Below are 17,446 nucleotides of genomic sequence, written 5' to 3'. Positions count from 1 at the left end.
CTTCATTGGTAACTTTATCTTTTGAATGGCTGGCGCCTAAGTGGTGTCGTATGCCAGTGTATGGATTCTCAGCATGTTAGAAGACTTAATTTTAAGGAAAAACCTGAAATAACATTGGAGTGATGCCGGTGTTTTACGTGATTGTTGATCATAGATATACAACAGACATATTACAAGTTGTGTGCTGGGAATGACAGACAAGTTGAGTTATAAAGTGTTTATTATGAAGCTGACATATCGCATTATCATCATTATAACCTCATTACATTATAATTCTTCCAAAAATGCAGGACAACAAGCACATTATAAATAGTTGCTCCCTAAGCAGTAAAAGCCAGAATAGAAAACGTACACTTTCAGTGGTAACTAAAGCAAGATAATACGCGGGACATCCTGGCGGTCCCACTTGGCAAATGACATGCACTATCACTGCCGGACTTCCTTAGCCGGCCAGCCAGCCAGTCAGCCAGCCAGCCAGCCAGCCAGCCGCGTCTTAAGCTTGCACGGGAAGGCGGAGAGTTAGCTGTAAAGTAAGTAAAAAAAATATTTCTATCACATACTAAGGAAGTCTTTATGGAAACTTTAATGTGAAACACCTGCATGTGTCTTTCCTTACTTCTGTTTACAGTTGCATTAGTATCCCACTCAGCCCAAATCAGATTTACCTGCCCTGATGCCTTCCTTCACTTTATAGAGGCACTACTTATTTACAAAGTAAAAAAAAAAAAAAACTTGTGATCTAGATTCCTTAGCATATTTTGGAAAGTGTTTAGAATCTATGGCAATACGTACAACACACACACACACACACACACACACACACACACAGAAACCAACAAAGCTACTCACGCTGCGGGCATAAGAGCGAACCACGAGAAGGAAATAGATCTGAATGGCGGACACCACCAGGAGAACAACGGCGGCGGCGAGGGAGTTGGTGAAAATGATGATAACGATGCCTAGGATGATGCCCAGGGCCACCAGGAGTCCAGTGCCCACCACCCACACTCTCAGCAGTCTCTCTTGTTCCTGTAGCCCCGACGAGGAGAGACAGATGTGAACGTGATGAAATAGATAATGATGTGTGTTTTCAAAAGCGTGAAATTACAAGATGAGTAAGGGAAATAAAGGGCTCCCTGATTTTCTTCTTTTTTGTTTAGCACAAAGGTAGAATCAAGGCCAAAAACAAAATTCAGGGAAAAGAAAACTTGTTAATTGTCTGGAAAAAAAAGTAAAGAAGGAAGAATTCCACAGACAAGTTAAACTACCTTCCACTTACCGTGCGAATTCCATGGATGAGGATGCAAGCCAGCACAAAGTGAATGAGGTCTATGGCCAGATCCACCCACCCCTCAACACCAGCTGTTTCACCACACAGGAAAGCACGTTAGTCAGAGCTACACACATCTATAGTAAATGAGGTCTTAAAAAAGTGCAGTATTGTTTCAGAATCACGCCTTTTTCACATTGGAGAATTAAACTGTTTTATCTGTTAAGTAATATTGTATACTTCATTGTTATGTAAGTCGTTTATTTCTAAGAATTGTGGGATGTACGTGATAGCAGAAGGATATTACATTAGCACATATTATATCTGTTGATTTTGCATATAGTCACTCTTAGCTTATAATATGACTGAGGGTGGGTTCCCCAAGCAAGAATTTTTCGGACACATCCTTACTCGAGGAAATCGCTTGAATGGAAATGCAGCTTTGTCTTTTAGGAACAAATCATTAGAGTTCCTTCCACTCACCTGTCACACCCACGTAGATGCTGAACGCGGCGCCCAACACACTGAAGATCTGGAGAGAAAAAGATTAAAAAAGACCACGCATAAGACATGGTTTGGAAGAGATCAAGAAAACACGAAGAGAATAAGGAAACAAGAACTAGAAATTTAAGTATACAAAGAAAACTATGAAGCAGTAAACAAAATAAATATATGACATAGGCAGCGAATAAGAAGAAAAGAGAAAGAAGAAGAAAGAAAATCGCATGTGTCTCGTTACGTGTGTGTGTTTGTGCGCCGTTTTATACTCACCAGGCTGAGGCAGGCGATGATTATGGAGCCTGCCCTCAACGAGAGACAGAAACAGCAATTGGTGAGCGAGTAACCACAGTTGCTGTCGGCCATTGCTGTGCGGGAGGGAAGAAAAGGGTCAGCACACCGTAATTTGACTCAATGACCTAATACGCCACAGTAGCGAGATCATATGACACCCAAATAGTGAACACAGGGCACAATATTAGTTCACTGAGTGTCTCGAAAAGGAACTGACTTCGGCTTTGCCTAAAAACACATCAGCCAAACACAAGAAGAGTCTAGTGTAGAGAGTAAAAGCAGATGATAATAGGGACTGCCAAGTGTAGGCCTACTGGCTTCTAACAGCTTCCCTTATATTCATATGCTCTTATACAGTAGTCCTCGTAGGTTACCGTAAAGGCCACGCACAGTTTGCAGTCACACACTACTCACTATTGGGTTGTTGCTGGTTTTGATCCACGACACGATACAATAATAGTCCAACTCGAGGGAGGTGGTGAGTGCTAGATCGCTGGAGTGCTTGTTGTGCCTTGCCCTCCCACCCTCGCTTTATATACCCTAAACTCTACCCACGGAACAAGGGGCAGTTTCCGGCACCTAAGAAAGAAAATGGTGTGGAAACGTCACGCCGTAGAGGAAGGAAACATGAAAAGCACGAGTAGAGAAGAGAACCGCTGAAGTGATGACATAACTCCAAAAACAAGAATCCGAACCTACCTCAAGTTTTATTCCTCTTAGCAGTTTCCCTTTAGACTCCATAAATATGCGGATAATTATCAGATTTTTTTTTTTTCATGTCACTATTGATCTATTTCAAAGAGTATTATTCCGTACAGAAGATGGAAATATTAGCTAATCTTGCATTTCCTCCCGCGGTCAGTGTGTCCCTTATGAAGTGTTACCTCATCAGGACGGAAACGTATTGTTTAAAAGAGTACTGGGTTGCATTTCTAGATGGCCACTCTGGGCAATGCACGTTCATTGTGAGTGCTATTGGCCGAGCCTTTTGCTTTTGGATTTTTAATAAGTTCTCAGTACAAGTTTACTCATGAAATTCAAGTTCTGATCTGATTATGTAACGCATCTCTCTCTCTCTCTCTCTCTCTCTCTCTCTCTCTCTCTCTCTCTCTCTCTCTCTCTCTCTCTCTCTCTCTCTCTCTCTTCTTAAAGGCAGACGTTATCTCTTACAAATAATGGCGTACCATTACTCTCACCCTCCCCCGCTTAGTAAATAATCACACAGAACAGATCAATGGCCCTCAGTGAGATAATACTATGTGCCACTGTGGTTGTTTTCTGTGATTTCCTCTGTCATGCGTAGATAACACCAGCGAAGTGCGTGACGAAGACGGTAGGGAAGTGAACGACAGACTGGTGATCCCTAGGACGAATTAAAGCAGTGAAATATTGTTTACGGCGTTATAAACAGAGGCACTATAGTGTATTGGAGTATTGGAGAAAACACACACACACACACACACACACACGTATGTACGTACGCACACACGCAAGCCTCTGATATCATCTATCGTTAGAATACAAGGTTTCAAAAATTATAAACGCGTTGTTGTTGTTGTTGTTGTTGTTGTTGTTGTTGTTGTTGTTGTTGTTGTTCTTCTTCTTCTTCTTCATCACCACCACCTTCTACATGTTTATTGTTTTGGCGGTTAATTGGTCATGTCTGTTTCCTGCTGACCATTATCGCTCTTCCTTCGCGCGGCTCCTCAGTTTTCTAATAAGAGAAAGTAGAGGTTGCGTAGTGGGGAGTTGAAGGACAGGTGTGGGTTTGCCCAGTGCCTGGATAACGCTGAGCAAGAACACCGGATGCCCCTCTAGCCCTTCTCTTACTCTCCTTCCTTCCTCTCTACCTGGGTCTCCTGTAATCACTTTCCCTTATCCCTTGTTGTCCATATCCTTCCTGTCTGCTGGTCTTTCCCTTTCAGTCTCGTCACAGTCTGTAATGACCTAAAAAAGGAATGCCCACAATCCTATTTTAAATATAGCGTGGATCTTATTGTTTGGTGGGTTTTCAAGATCGGTTCCCTGGCTCTATCCCCAACGCTGTGCCTTTCTCCCGATTTATTAGAGCTTCCAGATCATTTGTTCAGTATTTGCAAACCCCTGGTTGGAGGCGATACAAGAAGTAATGGGAGATCAAAAGAAACTTTAGGAGCTACTGCTTTATAAGGATTCCAGATATGAATAAGAGCCATGTATGTGGCGATGTACTGTACTTGTAGTCCTTTCACTGTGCAGGTGTGTGTCAGCTGCAACATTACGTCATTACTGTATGTATGACCTGTATTTAGATACGCTTTGCTCTCTCACCAGGACTACTTTTAAAGGTCATAGAAATGATTAGCCTGGTTCTCAAGAGTGTTTCTCTGATTTATATTGAAGAAATCTTGTCAATCTGTCACTAAAACCATTAAAACAATATTAAGAACCCGTGTAGCTGCAACTCATTCGGGAAGTGACGCAGAAGTGTTTCGGAATGGTGGGCAATTACATCAAATCTGTCATCATTTTATGGGGAATTGCAGACAGATATATGTAAGTTATGTATCGGCATGCCTTGTTACGTGTGAGAAATATATCCAAACTACTTACTCTTCCTATTAATACATGATATCTGACATCCTGTTGTGCAATGTATGTTTGTATTTTCATCGTCTCCGTATAACATACTTGTTTAATCAGATTAGGGGACAGTAAATTTCTCACAATACTATCATCTATCTTTATTCAGCTAATCATTAATTTGTAAGAAGTATGTTAAAAGGAGCGACTCCTATCATATTATATCTCCATGGTATATTGCAGAGAGAGAGAGAGAGAGAGAGAGAGAGAGAGAGAGAGAGAGAGAGAGAGAGAGAGAGAGAGAGAGAGAGAGAGAGAGAGAGAGAGAGAGAGAGAGAGAGAACCTGTAAATATAAATCCATAAAAAAAAACAGAACCTTGAAAATATAATACCACCATACCATACTCCAAAAATACTTCAAACAAAAAAATATCAAAATCGAATCCCATTCAGTCTACTACTAACTCTGAGAAACAAGAGCATCTGAGACCCTGGATATAAAAAATCTAATAGCATCGTAGCGCGCGGCAAGAGAGGGTCGCAATCCCATTCCTCCCGCTAGTCATTTGTCCAGGGCTTCAAAATATTCCGGCATCTATTCCTTTCCACAAGGGCTGACGAAACACCGTGTGTGGAGTAGCGTGCGGAGGCGAAGTATCCAGCACCATGGCGGAGGAGGAGTGTGTGAGTACAAGGGGGACATTTAAGGGTGCAATGAAGGCTGTGAAAATGGAGGGAGAACTGGGAGACATGGGGATCAGATGGGTGAGGCTCCAGCTGGCCACCATCACCACCTGTCTCCACCTGCCAGGTTATACGTCCACCCTCCTCCTCTTATTCATGTTTTAATTAATTTTGTTGTTGTTTTTGGTTAGTATTGTTGTAGCTTGGTGTTTGCGTTGCGTGGTGTTACTCGGTGTGGTGTTCCTGACCCCGGCCCTGCCCAGCCACGGGGAGTCTCGTGTTGCTAACTGAGCGGCACGGCGGCATAAGGAATGTCATTGTGCCGCCAGGTTTTCACACTTTCTCATCCCATCATGATTTCAGCAATGCAATGTCGTGTTTCAAGGATTCGCCCCGTGTTGTCTGTTTTGCGTCCCTGTGAGCAAAAAGATGTGTAATGTGCTTTTTCCCGCTTTCTTTACTCTTTCGTTTATCCCCTCTCGCCTCTCTCCTACTTTGTGTGTTCATAATGTCATTGCTGGTGTAGTATTTCATTCCATGATTTTTAAGGAAATGCTTCAGCCTTTCCATCAGATTGTCATTGGGGTCCAGGTATATATGTATTGTGATACGTCTTGGGGAAAAAAAAGAAAATCCTCTGCCGTGACTTCACACTTTGATGCCTGGGTATTTGTGGGAATCTTTCTCAGAGTGAGTTTTTAATGAAAAGTTGCCTTGAAATTCCCATGAATTGACACAACAAATCATTATCATCTGTAGGCCTGGTCACCACATATTTACTCTAAAATCATTGGACAAAAAGAAGAAGCCTTTGTTATTTGACATTATTAAATTGCTATATATTAATTTGTAAGTCCCATAGTTTTGATGTGAGTCAAGATAGAAGAAATGTTTATATGCTGAGTTCCGTTTGATGTATTGGGCGTCTCGGTTTGACTGGGTATAGATCTTGTTACAGCTGACACAAGCAGCTTCATTCACTTAATACCAGTGAATAAATGTACCTTCAGATTTTCGATCCCAACTTGAAGAAGAAAAAGAAGAAGAAGACTGGTTTCAATCTTGATGCTGCATTAGCAGAAGGTAGTGGAGCTCAGGAGCCTGCTCCCACCCCAGAGAATGGAGAAGTGCAGGAAGCAAAGGAAAGCACCCCGGAGATGGATGGTATGTTGAGGGACAGGATAAGTAACATGCAAAATGCATTAAAATTGAGTGTTTCAAAGTTTTGAATAAGAGCACGCAGTTTATAATGGTTACTAACTTCATTATTTTGCTAGGAATAGATGCAGGAATAAGATGGATTTTGAAGTTGCTTTGAATGGATGTTGTGTTAATTCTTCTCCCAGTGCTTTATTGCCAAACACTTCAATAAGATAATGTTCCCTCTTGTTATTAAAACATAAGCATTATTCTCAGGACTTATCATCTTGGTATAAAAAACTAAATTAGTCAACTCATTTACAGTTATATCCTTTATTATTGTAATTTTCCTGTTGTTAGACATGGAGATGTATGGAAAAAAGAAGAGCAAGAAAAAGAAGAAGCCCTTCTCTCTGGACGAAATGAGTGATGCCCTTCCGGAGGCCAAGGACAACGGGGTGGCTACCGGGGAGGACCGGGAGCCACCCGCCATCCAGGCTGCAGAGGTGGATGACTTTGATCTTGACATGGACTTCAGCAGAACCAAGAAGAAGAGGACTAAGAAAAAGAAGGTGCTGAACGACCTCATTGCCAAGGATGAAGTGGCAGCCGATGCTGATGACAAGGAATTGGGTAAGTGTTTCGTTCCCTTTGTTGGTGTTGATGCTAGTACCTGTTGAGCTGCAGCAGCTAGAGCAGACCACCTTCTAGACCTCAGTGTTGGCTTGTCTCTGGTGTGTGGATCACAAATGTGTTTGAGTTATCTTTAGGCAGGTTCCCTTTTCTTCGTCTCATTTATTCATTTAGTCCAGTTTTATACTTTCCATGTATTTGTTTCATGTCTGCATTTGATTTTATTGTTTTTGTTCTTATGTATTTGTTTCATGTATAGGTTTAATGTATCTTTCTTTTGGAATATGAAATAGGTGGTAATAGAAGATTCTCAAGTGATTTGTGTAGGTCGTTCATGTTGGCTGTTTGCAGAGTTTATTTTCTGGGAAGAAAAACAGTAAATGTACCAGCTGCTCCCTAATATTCTCCCTTTTTGCTGAGAGACTTTGTGAAAAGAAAAAAAATATAGCTGAAACGGGATCATTTGTTGTACAAAATTCTGGCAGGTATAGCATACCAATAGTACTAATTTGATATTCTTTTGTTAGGTATGTAACAAACCTTCATACACTCTGAGCCTGTAATGAGGTACAGTTCATTATGAGATTATGGCATGGTCTGGTATCTGCAGCTTTATTGTGTTATGATTTAAGTTGGTGTTTTGGAAGTATTAATTTTCCCAGTCTTTAATCATAACATTTTCACACACATGTGAGACAAAGATGGTAATGTAATGGCTCAGGGAGGGGTGGGGTGACTAGACCTTAAACTTTGTAAGCCAGAAGGCCATGTTGAGTTTATGTGCTCATAGACCATTTAATTCATACCAAGCAAGCGTTACCTTTCCATGCCGGAGGTCACTCTTTAAGATTTCATCATCAGTGGCTTGCTTCCTTAACCCACTGCACCTTATCTTCTCAGCATTTAGTGTCTTTGCTGCCAGCTTTTTTGGTAGTTTGGGAAGGGAGTTTAAAGAAGACCAATCTATCTGGAAGCAAAGTCTGATGCTTGAGGGGATTGCCATACCAGCTGTTCCACATGACCATGTGAGCTATCTTTTAGTGTGTAGAGTCCATGAATCTCATCCCATAAAGGTGTTCTTTCAGATTTGGCAACTGATGGGAGTCGTGAGCCAGGCCTGGTAAATAAAGAGGGTGAGGATTAATTCAAACCCACCAGCATGTCCAGCAGCCTGTGCCGGACAGGGGTTCATTCTTCTGGCTGCTGGCAAACAGCTTCACATAAATGTTTCAGTGCTGATATAAGAGCGTGACATCAGCAGAATGGACCGCTGTAATGGTTTTCTTTGAACATGGTTAATATAAACCAATTTGTTCACTACGGAAAAGTAGAGCATCACTTTGCCAACAGGCAATTTTGCATGAACCTTGCAAGAAAGAGTCTGTGGAGCTGCTAATAGTATCAGTTGCTTATAACTGAACTGGAATATTTCACCTTCATATTTGTGAATTGTTTATCTGACTGGCACCTTTTTGGGTAAAGGCTACACTGGCAGCTCCATCTTGTTTTGTACCCAGAGCCTCCAGGCACCATTTTGCACTCACCATGCAAAACTCATTGTGTCATCAGTTTTCTTCACATGTATCACATTCAATATGCATCAGAAATATTGTCTTAAATTCGTTATGCAAGAATTTTAGATATGAACAAGTTAGATGCTTTATAGGACAAAATGAGTGAATATATGCAGGGATTTAAAGAGGCACTTAGATAGGAACAAGTCAGGGCTGGTATTTATAGAAAAAGCTTGGCATTTCTTAAATTTTGACTTACAGTGTACTTAACTGAGCCATTTTAGCTAAGACCAATTTATACAATAGCTTAAGTCTTGCTGAGCCATGACTCAGCTAAGGCAAGTCAAAGTCAAAGCAAATGTATGAAAAGGCGTGAAGGCAAAACAGCAAATAACAAAGTAATCTTATTTCTACATGAATATACCATAAATAAATAATATGATAGTAAATAACGGTATATCTATAAATATCAGTATTTTCTACTCGTTTATGATATGTGAAAACAAACTTTTGAAACAAGTAAATATTTTCCAATACTAAAGAGTTGATGGATGAAGCTCAGTGTATCCCCCTCACACAGGGTTGTGCTGTTTGCTATGATTATGGTATATTCTGTCACAATTTGGTGTATGTCTGCCATTTGCCATACATTATCTACTATATGCCATAATTTTTTATGAAATTTGGTTACTGTACCGTATTTTAATACCTATGGATAGTCATGGCTGGAAAGGTACCTCTTAAGTGGTGAGTCATGGGTCAGGCCAGATCAAGAATAGGGTGAGGTGGGTCTCTAGGGATGGCTGCTGGGGACAGCCATGGAGTGGGAAAAGTGTGGTTGCCATGAGCAATAAAACACCATTCAGGTAAGAGCGGCCTGTCGCACCCTTGAGGCACTGGTTGCCCCACCCCGACAGATGGGTCAAAGGTTAACCAAGGACCACTGCACTGCAAGAGTGTCAGGAGGGTGTAGTGGATACTCTCTTTCATGATTAGGCGTTCTTTGTAAGATCCATCCATGTGTTCTCTCAAATAAGAAAAATCTAGATGTAGGGTTTGGGATTGAAAATTAAATCATTGTCATATTATACATATGTGTGTGGCTTAACATAATAAGTACATACAATGTTTTAATTGTTTTCATGAGAAAGAAATTGTGGTAAATAATCTTATTATTAGCTTTAGTTATATCAACTGAATAAATCTGTCACAAAAACAATTCCTTCACAGTTCGGTCTGTATCTCTTGATAAACTCAGCGTCACCATATATCTGGAGAATGTTCTTGCGTTCATGAAAGGTTCTTGGATGCCGTCTTCATATTTCTTGATGTACAGCCATGTTTTTTGTTGTTGTCTTAGCACTGCCTCAGCCAGCTTGAACTACCTCGATGGTGGTTTAAATTTTGTCATCTGCTAAGGCAGGGCTAAGTTGCGCTCAGCAGATCTTATGGGTAGAAGACACTTTATAAGACATGCTTAGTCATGCCTTAGCATTTCTTCGAGCCAGGTCCATGCTTAGCACTTGTATAAATACCAGCCCAGATCCTCTGTTTTTGGACAAAATAGATATCTTTGGAATTTATTTTGTAGTTATATGGGATAATTATTAAGATTCTGTCTGTTAGTTTTGATGTGTGCACAGATTTCAGTAATTTGCAGATAGTCAAGTAGATTTTTATTTACAATAAGCTTTGTCAGGCCACTTGTGTTTGTTAGTTCTATGTAAGGATTTTATCATATAGTTGGAGGTTTTCATGTCATGTTTTTCATTATAGATAGTTATATAATTTTATTTCCATACACATACAGTGTGCAATGGTCTCTTTAACTTTTAGTAGAATTTTATGTAAACATAAACATTTAGGCATTTCAGACCTCACCCAGTATAATCAGAATCTGTTGTGCTGTGGTCTTTTTTTTTATTTATTTTTTTTATTATTATTATTATTATTATTGGGATCAACTATATTCATCTGCCTCTGATGCTTTGCTCCCTCTGAAAGTACTTCCCAAGGGGATGGCTGTGGTACAAAGGCCTCCACCTCTCTTCATCCAAATACTCCCCACTTTGGTTGTTCATTCTGCCTCTACTAGCACTTCCAATATCCCTTCGCCTTAATTCTTCCACTTTTCTTCTATCAGGGCCTTCAGTTTCACTCTCACATTCTTTACAAACTGTGTTCACTGATGTTCTTTTGCATCAATCAGGGTCTTTTATTTTAAAATTTTCCCTTTTAAATTAATCTTTGCAAGGGATCCTTCTTGCTTGTTCTATTATTCTTATTTGTTCTCAGTTTATTGATTTATGGTGAAGGTGTTTAGCAATTGATTGTAATTTAATCATGCAATTGAAAGTTATTTCAGTTACTATGCATTGCAGAAAGTTACAGTAGTGTGTATGTCAGCCACAACTATATCCCCTAAAACTGTCATGTTATTAGTGTAAGTATTGGGAACTTAACAATACCCTGAGACACTGGAAGAGGAGAGGTTTGTTATTGGAATATCTTAGCTGAGATATCTTAGTTATGTGTCTAATTGGCTTTGGGAAGGGAGTGAACAATGATGGGAGCTTGTTGAATCCATGGTTATGCTTCATTAGCAGTTAGGTATGCCTGGAAGCACTGACAGAGGAGCTGCTTCATGCTAGAAAACATTAACTTGTTTTTACATAGACATCCCCACAAAATGCTGTGTATGTCCATAGCTGTGCATGTAATATGGCAGGAGATCTATACCAAGTAGGCATCTTTATATCTTGTGGGTCAGTGAGGGGAAGGTGCATGTGACAACACACCAGCAGCCAATGAATGTACAAAGGAATCACAAATTGGGGTTTATTATTTTTTTTCCAGCTCTTGAATACAACCTACATAAAAGATGGTTAAGGTTTGTTTATTCATATAAATTTGTTTCAATCATGGAATCTTTTTAGAGGAGGCATTGGCCTTGTACAGTGAAATGAAATAGTTGCATGAATGTTTTCTTCCAACTTTAGATATGATTTATTTTACTGCAAGCACTCAGTCCTATAAGTACTGTTATATCTAGATTACTGGCCACCTTTTCACTGCAGAAACCAATGCCTTGTGTGAGTGTGGCCTCTTGTTTACTTGTGTCATAAAGAAGTAGCAACCCACTCAGTGCAAGGTGGGAGCCAGCTCCTGTTTAGCAGCAGTGAAAAGGTCTATGTACTTTTATATGAACATAAGCATGATAGCACCCAACCACTTGTAAGTTGCAAGTGTGTTTAGACCATGAATGCTGATGTGTTATTCTTCAAGCAGATACCTCAACTAATGTTGAATGGCTGTTTGTAGAAGATTTTTCTGTTATTGGTTTAGGAACATTTGTCATATATATTCATGTATATTGTGTTTAGTTTCATAGTATGGCATCAAATAACTAACTTTCATTTCACACATGCGCTCAGAGGACACTATTGTGTGTGAGGAGATTCGAGGTGAGTTATAATGTCTTGATAAAGATGGTGACAATTATTTGGAATGTATTCCAATTGTGACTAAGCTTGATTTTGGCTTATCAGTTGTGTGTTTTTCTCCTGGCCATTGTGCAGTGAAGTCAGTGAGATTGGTTCTCCCACTGGAGGCCTGGAGGACAAGATGAGAGGGAATACTGTGCTGTGAATGTATAGCATCCTGTCTTGGCAAAGTTCATATTAATAAAACCTAAGTATCAAAAGAGCAAGTCATATTTCTAGCCATATATAAGATTGGCATCCTTGCAAAAGGAAAAATGTCAAGACATGATGCTATACATTCACAGCAAAGATATATATATATATATATATATATATATATATATATATATATATATATATATATATATATATATATATATATATATATATATATATATATATATATATATATATATGCCCTATGATATATCTCAGTGGTTTTGGGAGAGACTATTCTCTGCACATTGTAATTGGTAACTAAATGGGAAGAGATGATGGTACCAGGGATTCCTCCTCTCTGTTGGTATCACTAAAGGGTGAAAAAGTGTGAGGTTTTCTTTTGGCTACTCCCTCTATGGGTGATCTCTGCCTGATGGACTATAGGATGTGTTTACTTCTTGGAATTAGGTGTTAAATGCATCATTGATTTTCAGGTTTTTATATGAACTTTCAGTAGTAACATTAGTTCACAGTGCTTTCCTTCCCTTGTAAAATAGATCAATATCATTGAAAGCCAAAACCTTACTCAACTCCACTGTCAAGTAAAATTCAAACTTTCATAAAATATGAAGAGTACAGTGACCCTTCTGTCCTTTGTGTCTTTGTAATTTGTATTCATTAGTTAGTGAGCAGTGACTCAACTCTTTATTGTAATTCGTTATTTGTATTCATTAGTTGATGAGCAATGACTCAACTCTATTGGAATACAACTCCCTGTGCTGCTACATAAAGTATGTGCTTGGCTTTCAGATTATAATGCACAAATTCTTTTGTAATTGAAATATGTTTACAGCTCTATCTCTAAATTGTCTTGCTGATGCAGTAATTCATATGTCTGTCCCTAGAATCTGGTGATGGCTGGGTGGGCAGTGAGCGGGACTACACCTATGATGAGCTGTTGGAGCGAGCCTTCAACCAGCTGAGAGAGAAGAATCCAGAGATGGCTACTGGTGAGAAGAAGAAGTTCATCATGAAGCCTCCTCAGGTACATTGGGAATTAGTATTCATGTACAGTCAGGCCATTGCTAATCCACAATATTCTAACATGAATTTATAACATAGGGTATCTGTTTGCCTCCAGGTCACTCACTAACATGGAAGTTTATAACCTTGACACAGGAATGAGCCTCAACAAGCTGCAGAGAAGTCCGTGACATGGTAGAATAACTAATGCCAGGTCAGGGAGCAAGCCACTACTGCCCCTGTGGAACCATACTCATTTTCTGCTATTGACTTAATTAAAATTCTAATGCAGATTGTGTCTGATGTGGGTCTTTAGTGGAATCAAATTCCAGGATTAGCTGCAACCTGACTGTATAGTTAAGGGTTTATTCAGTCAAGTGACCTACCATAAGCAGTCACAAACTGATGTTTGTAGTCACCATTTATCCTCTTTTGTTTGTCATCAGGTTGTCAGAATTGGCTCAAAGAAGACTGCATTCGCCAACTTTGCAGAGATCTGTCGCCTTCTTCACAGGATGCCCAAGCATGTACTTCAGTTCCTCCTTGCAGAGTTGGGTACCTCCGGTAGTACTGATGGTGAGTGAGGACAACAGTTTGTTTTAAATTGGGGCATTCACTATGATATGGCAAAAAATGCCAAATTCACCAGCTGACTGAATTTTGCACATAAAAGACAGTCAGCTGGAAAAAAATCTTTACATCATTTGTGTCATTAAACCAACTAATAAAGTATGAAGAACATTTTTTTGCTACCATCATCAAGCAGAGAGCAAGAAATATGGCAAAAGGAGATAAATACTTTGCACATTATCTTGGATCTGAGATGTATGATCCCCTTGGAACAAATACTGTTTTTTTTCATCTCTATATGACCTGACTTTATCCATTTATAAAAATTATGCAGTTAACATACCCGTATGTAGATCCTGGCACACATGGAAAAAAAACATTTTGATGCCAAATTTTAGTGGGACACTGGTGAAGATTGTCTGCTTGCATCGTGTCTCCCAGTGTCTTCCCTGAGTCGCTACGTTCTCTTTTGGAGATACAACCCATCCTTTCACACCTTGGTTCTTCTTTCCTGATATGTTCTTGCAGTCATCTACAACACCTGTATAGACTGGGGTTTTTACTACACCACTACAAACTCATATCTCCTGCCTTGAGTTTGTTGGGTGTTTTGGAGAAGTCAGCATGTCTGATATCGGCCAGTCCTTTCATCTCCACATGGTTTTGGCTGTCACAATATCCTGTCAGCACAAATAATACTTGCTTGACTCTTTTGGGGATTTGCCAGATAAAACATTAGTCCCTGTAGAAACCAGTGGAAAATGTTTCAAACTAAATATGTAGCAAGAGACTAGAAATAAATTTGAAAACACTGGAAGCCTAGTTACAAGTATTTAGCTTATAATAACTGTTCTGTATGGTGTGCATCATCAGATCCCATGGGTGTTGTTAGCATAAACACTAAGGATTAATGTTTTGTAGCATTTAAGTACAGTGCTTCAAGATGTATCATGAGAGGGGTTTTAAAATGTGCATCTCCAGAGAACTGGGAGCGTTGACCAACTCCTACATTAAAACAGTCAGTGGTCACCAGCAACAGCCCATAGCAAACACCCCTATTGTGATTAAGAAATTAGTTTAGTAGCTCCTGTAGAAACTAATATAGATTGAAAATTACCTTACCAGGTGCCTATTTAATTATTTTTATTGAGGTAACTATTGTGGAAGTTTAAATCATAGTATTGCTAGTAAGATGGAAACATAATAAAAAATACCCTTTGTTATGAGTAACTGCTGAGTTTCCTACCACACAGTTACTACTCCATTCATGTGTCTACTTTCTCTCATTTTTGTAAACTCAGTCTGTGAGCTGTTTAACTAGTAGGTCTTATTGTAACTATTATGTGCTCTTGAAATCACACATCCTTATATTTTGTACTGTTACAGGTAGTAACCAGTTGATCATCAAAGGCCGATTCCAACAAAAGCAGATTGAAAATGTCCTTAGGAGGTAAGTGTACCAACAAAGGCAATCAGTGTCAGAGCTGTGTTGTGTTTTGTTTTCTTATCTTGCTATGAGGGATAAAAGAGAGCCTTGCATGTGAGGGAATGCCTGTGAGTGTGAATGAGTTTGTGTGTGGTTGGTAGCCTTGATTCAGCCTCTGTTATCACGAGAGATGTGAGCTTGATATACAGATAGGTAGATGAGACATTGTACCTGCTTGTGAGTTGGATTAATTACATACATGATTTCATTCCCTTATTTCTGTTCAATGCAGATATATTAAGGAATACGTCACCTGCCATACCTGCCGATCCCCTGACACAATTCTGCAGAAGGACGCTCGTTTGTACTTCCTTCAGTGTGAGCAGTGCAATTCTCGGTGTTCTGTAGCTCCTATTAAGTCTGGTTTCCAGGTGGGTTGGTTTATGCTTCTAACATTATTGGTGCTTTTTCTGTGTGTTTTCATTGATCTTTACAAAATGTTGATCTCAGAGAACTTAACCTTTTAAAATTGGCAAACAAAATGATTGTGATTTAATTATTTCAAACTATTGCTTTATTGCTTCCTGAATTTCTTATGTCTCTTTTTTCAGGCTGTGGCCAACAAACAACAGAGGCAAGCTATCAGGGCAAGCAAGAATTAGGTACCATCTTATTTTTAGGTATTATTTTTTATACAAATACTTATCATACTCTCAGCTCTACACTCATGCTCACAGTAGGAGAACATGTAATTGAATCATATAAAAATACACATGTCTCAACCCAATATAGATATTTGACAACCCCTATTTTGTAATTATGTAATTATTTATGTATATTTCTACTTCTTTTAAGAATCCTCTATTGTGTTACCTCTAAATTATTTAGCTCACAAATATTAATGTTTAAACTACTGGACACTGGTAATACAAAATATCAGGTGCCTTCAGCTGCCAAGGGGACTCAGTGACTGGCTGGAATTGTCTCATAATTGAACCTCTTGATGTTCTAATTAGGAGGGTTGTTTGTCTAAAGAATTCATGATCTTTTAGATTTATTTACATTGGTTGTTGATAAGTTGACATATATATAGTACATGTTTGAAATGTTGCTTTGTCAATAATGATGGTTTTGGATTGCAGTTATTAGGTTTAAAAGTCTTATCCTTTCATTTGTTCCAAACTTGATACTAGATAGGTATCCTCTCTACAGGAATAATTATGGTTAAACTTTGACATTTGTAATGCTTAGCTTCTATCACAGTTATATGCAAGGGTGCATTACTCCTGCAAAAGCATATTTAATGCAATATATCCTAAATAATAGTTAGTCCTGCACTTAAAAGTATTTATTCCTCTGTTAAAGTGAATATGCCTCGTTACCTCTCCAGCCACACCTCACAGTGAGTGTGAGTGTGTGTGTGCGTGTGTGTGTGTGTGTGTACGTACTTGATGGAGGACATCTATGGGTGACATTGACAAAGCATCAGGACATAAGGTTATATTATCTTGTATCAAGTTGTTTTATGAGAAATTACGGAAATAAATTCTATCTAAGTCAGGTAGTATGTGAACCATATTCTATAAATGTTCAGATATATCATAACACAAGTCTCTAGTAGAGTACCCATCCACTAGCATGAACCCTTGTGTACTCATGCCCTTGCAGCATCCTTCTTGTGTGATGAAATGGTATAGGTTGGTGGTGGTTTTGCCACAGGAAAATCATGGTCAATATTCTGCTTTCCTTTTTGGATTCTTTAACATTATCATGATTCTAGTTTCTCCACTTTAAAGATTAATAACCTTTAAAACCCCAGATTACATAACTTTTTATTAACACTAACAGTTCTGTTCTTTAATTTTTTCATATGCTGCTACTAAGATTTTAAAACCTTTCTGACTCCTCATATTTTCTCGCTCCTTTTCGTTGACAATTTGCTTTTCTCTCCCATTGGAAAATAGTAAAAAGATATTGCAGTAGCTCAGTGAGAGCATGGTAGCTCAGGGAGTGCATCTGACTACACTGCAGGAAATCTTGGGTTTGAATCAATTACGACCGAGAGTTTTCTGGGACGATTGCCTGCACCTAGGTACACCCAGCCTGAAATGGGTTCCGGTCTGCAAGGACTGGGATGATTTAATGTGGTGGAGAAAGGAACTAACCATACCATTCTGTACGCTGAGGCCC

The 17,446-nt window shown here is 39.2% G+C and overlaps 2 protein-coding genes across 4 annotated transcripts; one reads left to right on the top strand and one right to left on the bottom strand.

Annotated features, from left to right (window-relative positions):
• Window positions 1–202: 202 nt before the first annotated feature.
• Window positions 203–2,596, bottom strand: LOC135102612 (uncharacterized). The gene is made up of 6 exons (XM_064007870.1): window positions 2,477–2,596; window positions 2,042–2,136; window positions 1,754–1,802; window positions 1,280–1,362; window positions 850–1,029; window positions 203–523 (listed from the first exon to the last, which is right to left on the bottom strand). The coding sequence occupies exons 2-6, from the start codon at window positions 2,132–2,134 to the stop codon at window positions 494–496; spliced, it is 435 nt and encodes a 144-aa protein (XP_063863940.1). The 5' UTR covers window positions 2,135–2,136; window positions 2,477–2,596; the 3' UTR covers window positions 203–493.
• Window positions 2,597–5,149: 2,553 nt separating this feature from the next.
• Window positions 5,150–16,813, top strand: LOC135103120 (eukaryotic translation initiation factor 2 subunit 2-like). Of its 3 annotated transcripts, XM_064009161.1 has the most exons (10): window positions 5,150–5,309; window positions 6,320–6,473; window positions 6,810–7,082; window positions 8,168–8,215; window positions 12,031–12,060; window positions 13,143–13,282; window positions 13,707–13,836; window positions 15,217–15,280; window positions 15,549–15,687; window positions 15,868–16,813. In XM_064009161.1, the coding sequence occupies exons 1-10, from the start codon at window positions 5,292–5,294 to the stop codon at window positions 15,916–15,918; spliced, it is 1,047 nt and encodes a 348-aa protein (XP_063865231.1). In that variant the 5' UTR covers window positions 5,150–5,291; the 3' UTR covers window positions 15,919–16,813. The 3 variants fall into 3 exon arrangements, with proteins under 3 accessions (XP_063865231.1, XP_063865232.1, XP_063865233.1); XM_064009162.1 differs by lacking the exon at window positions 8,168–8,215; XM_064009163.1 differs by lacking the exons at window positions 8,168–8,215; window positions 12,031–12,060.
• Window positions 16,814–17,446: the final 633 nt, after the last annotated feature.

This window comes from Scylla paramamosain, chromosome 8 (genome assembly GCF_035594125.1).
Source record: "Scylla paramamosain isolate STU-SP2022 chromosome 8, ASM3559412v1, whole genome shotgun sequence".
Lineage (NCBI taxonomy): Eukaryota > Metazoa > Arthropoda > Malacostraca > Decapoda > Portunidae > Scylla > Scylla paramamosain.
This window is presented reverse-complemented; position numbering and strand designations above follow the sequence as displayed.

What these genes read in the sequence shown, in the direction of transcription:
- LOC135102612 (XM_064007870.1), bottom strand. Translation starts at nt 2,134, where the DNA reads ATGGCCGACAGCAACTGTGGTTACTCGCTCACCAATTGCTGTTTCTGT. An exon ending in TCATCGCCTGCCTCAGCCTG is followed by an intron (nt 1,803 to 2,041) that starts GTGAGTATAAAA and finishes TTTTCTCTCCAG; the next exon opens with ATCTTCAGTGTGTTGGGCGC. An exon ending in CATCTACGTGGGTGTGACAG is followed by an intron (nt 1,363 to 1,753) that starts GTGAGTGGAAGG and finishes GTGGTGAAACAG; the next exon opens with CTGGTGTTGAGGGGTGGGTG.
- LOC135103120 (XM_064009161.1), top strand. An exon ending in TGCTGATGACAAGGAATTGG is followed by an intron (nt 7,083 to 8,167) that starts GTAAGTGTTTCG and finishes GTGTTCTTTCAG; the next exon opens with ATTTGGCAACTGATGGGAGT. An exon ending in TCATCATGAAGCCTCCTCAG is followed by an intron (nt 13,283 to 13,706) that starts GTACATTGGGAA and finishes GTTTGTCATCAG; the next exon opens with GTTGTCAGAATTGGCTCAAA.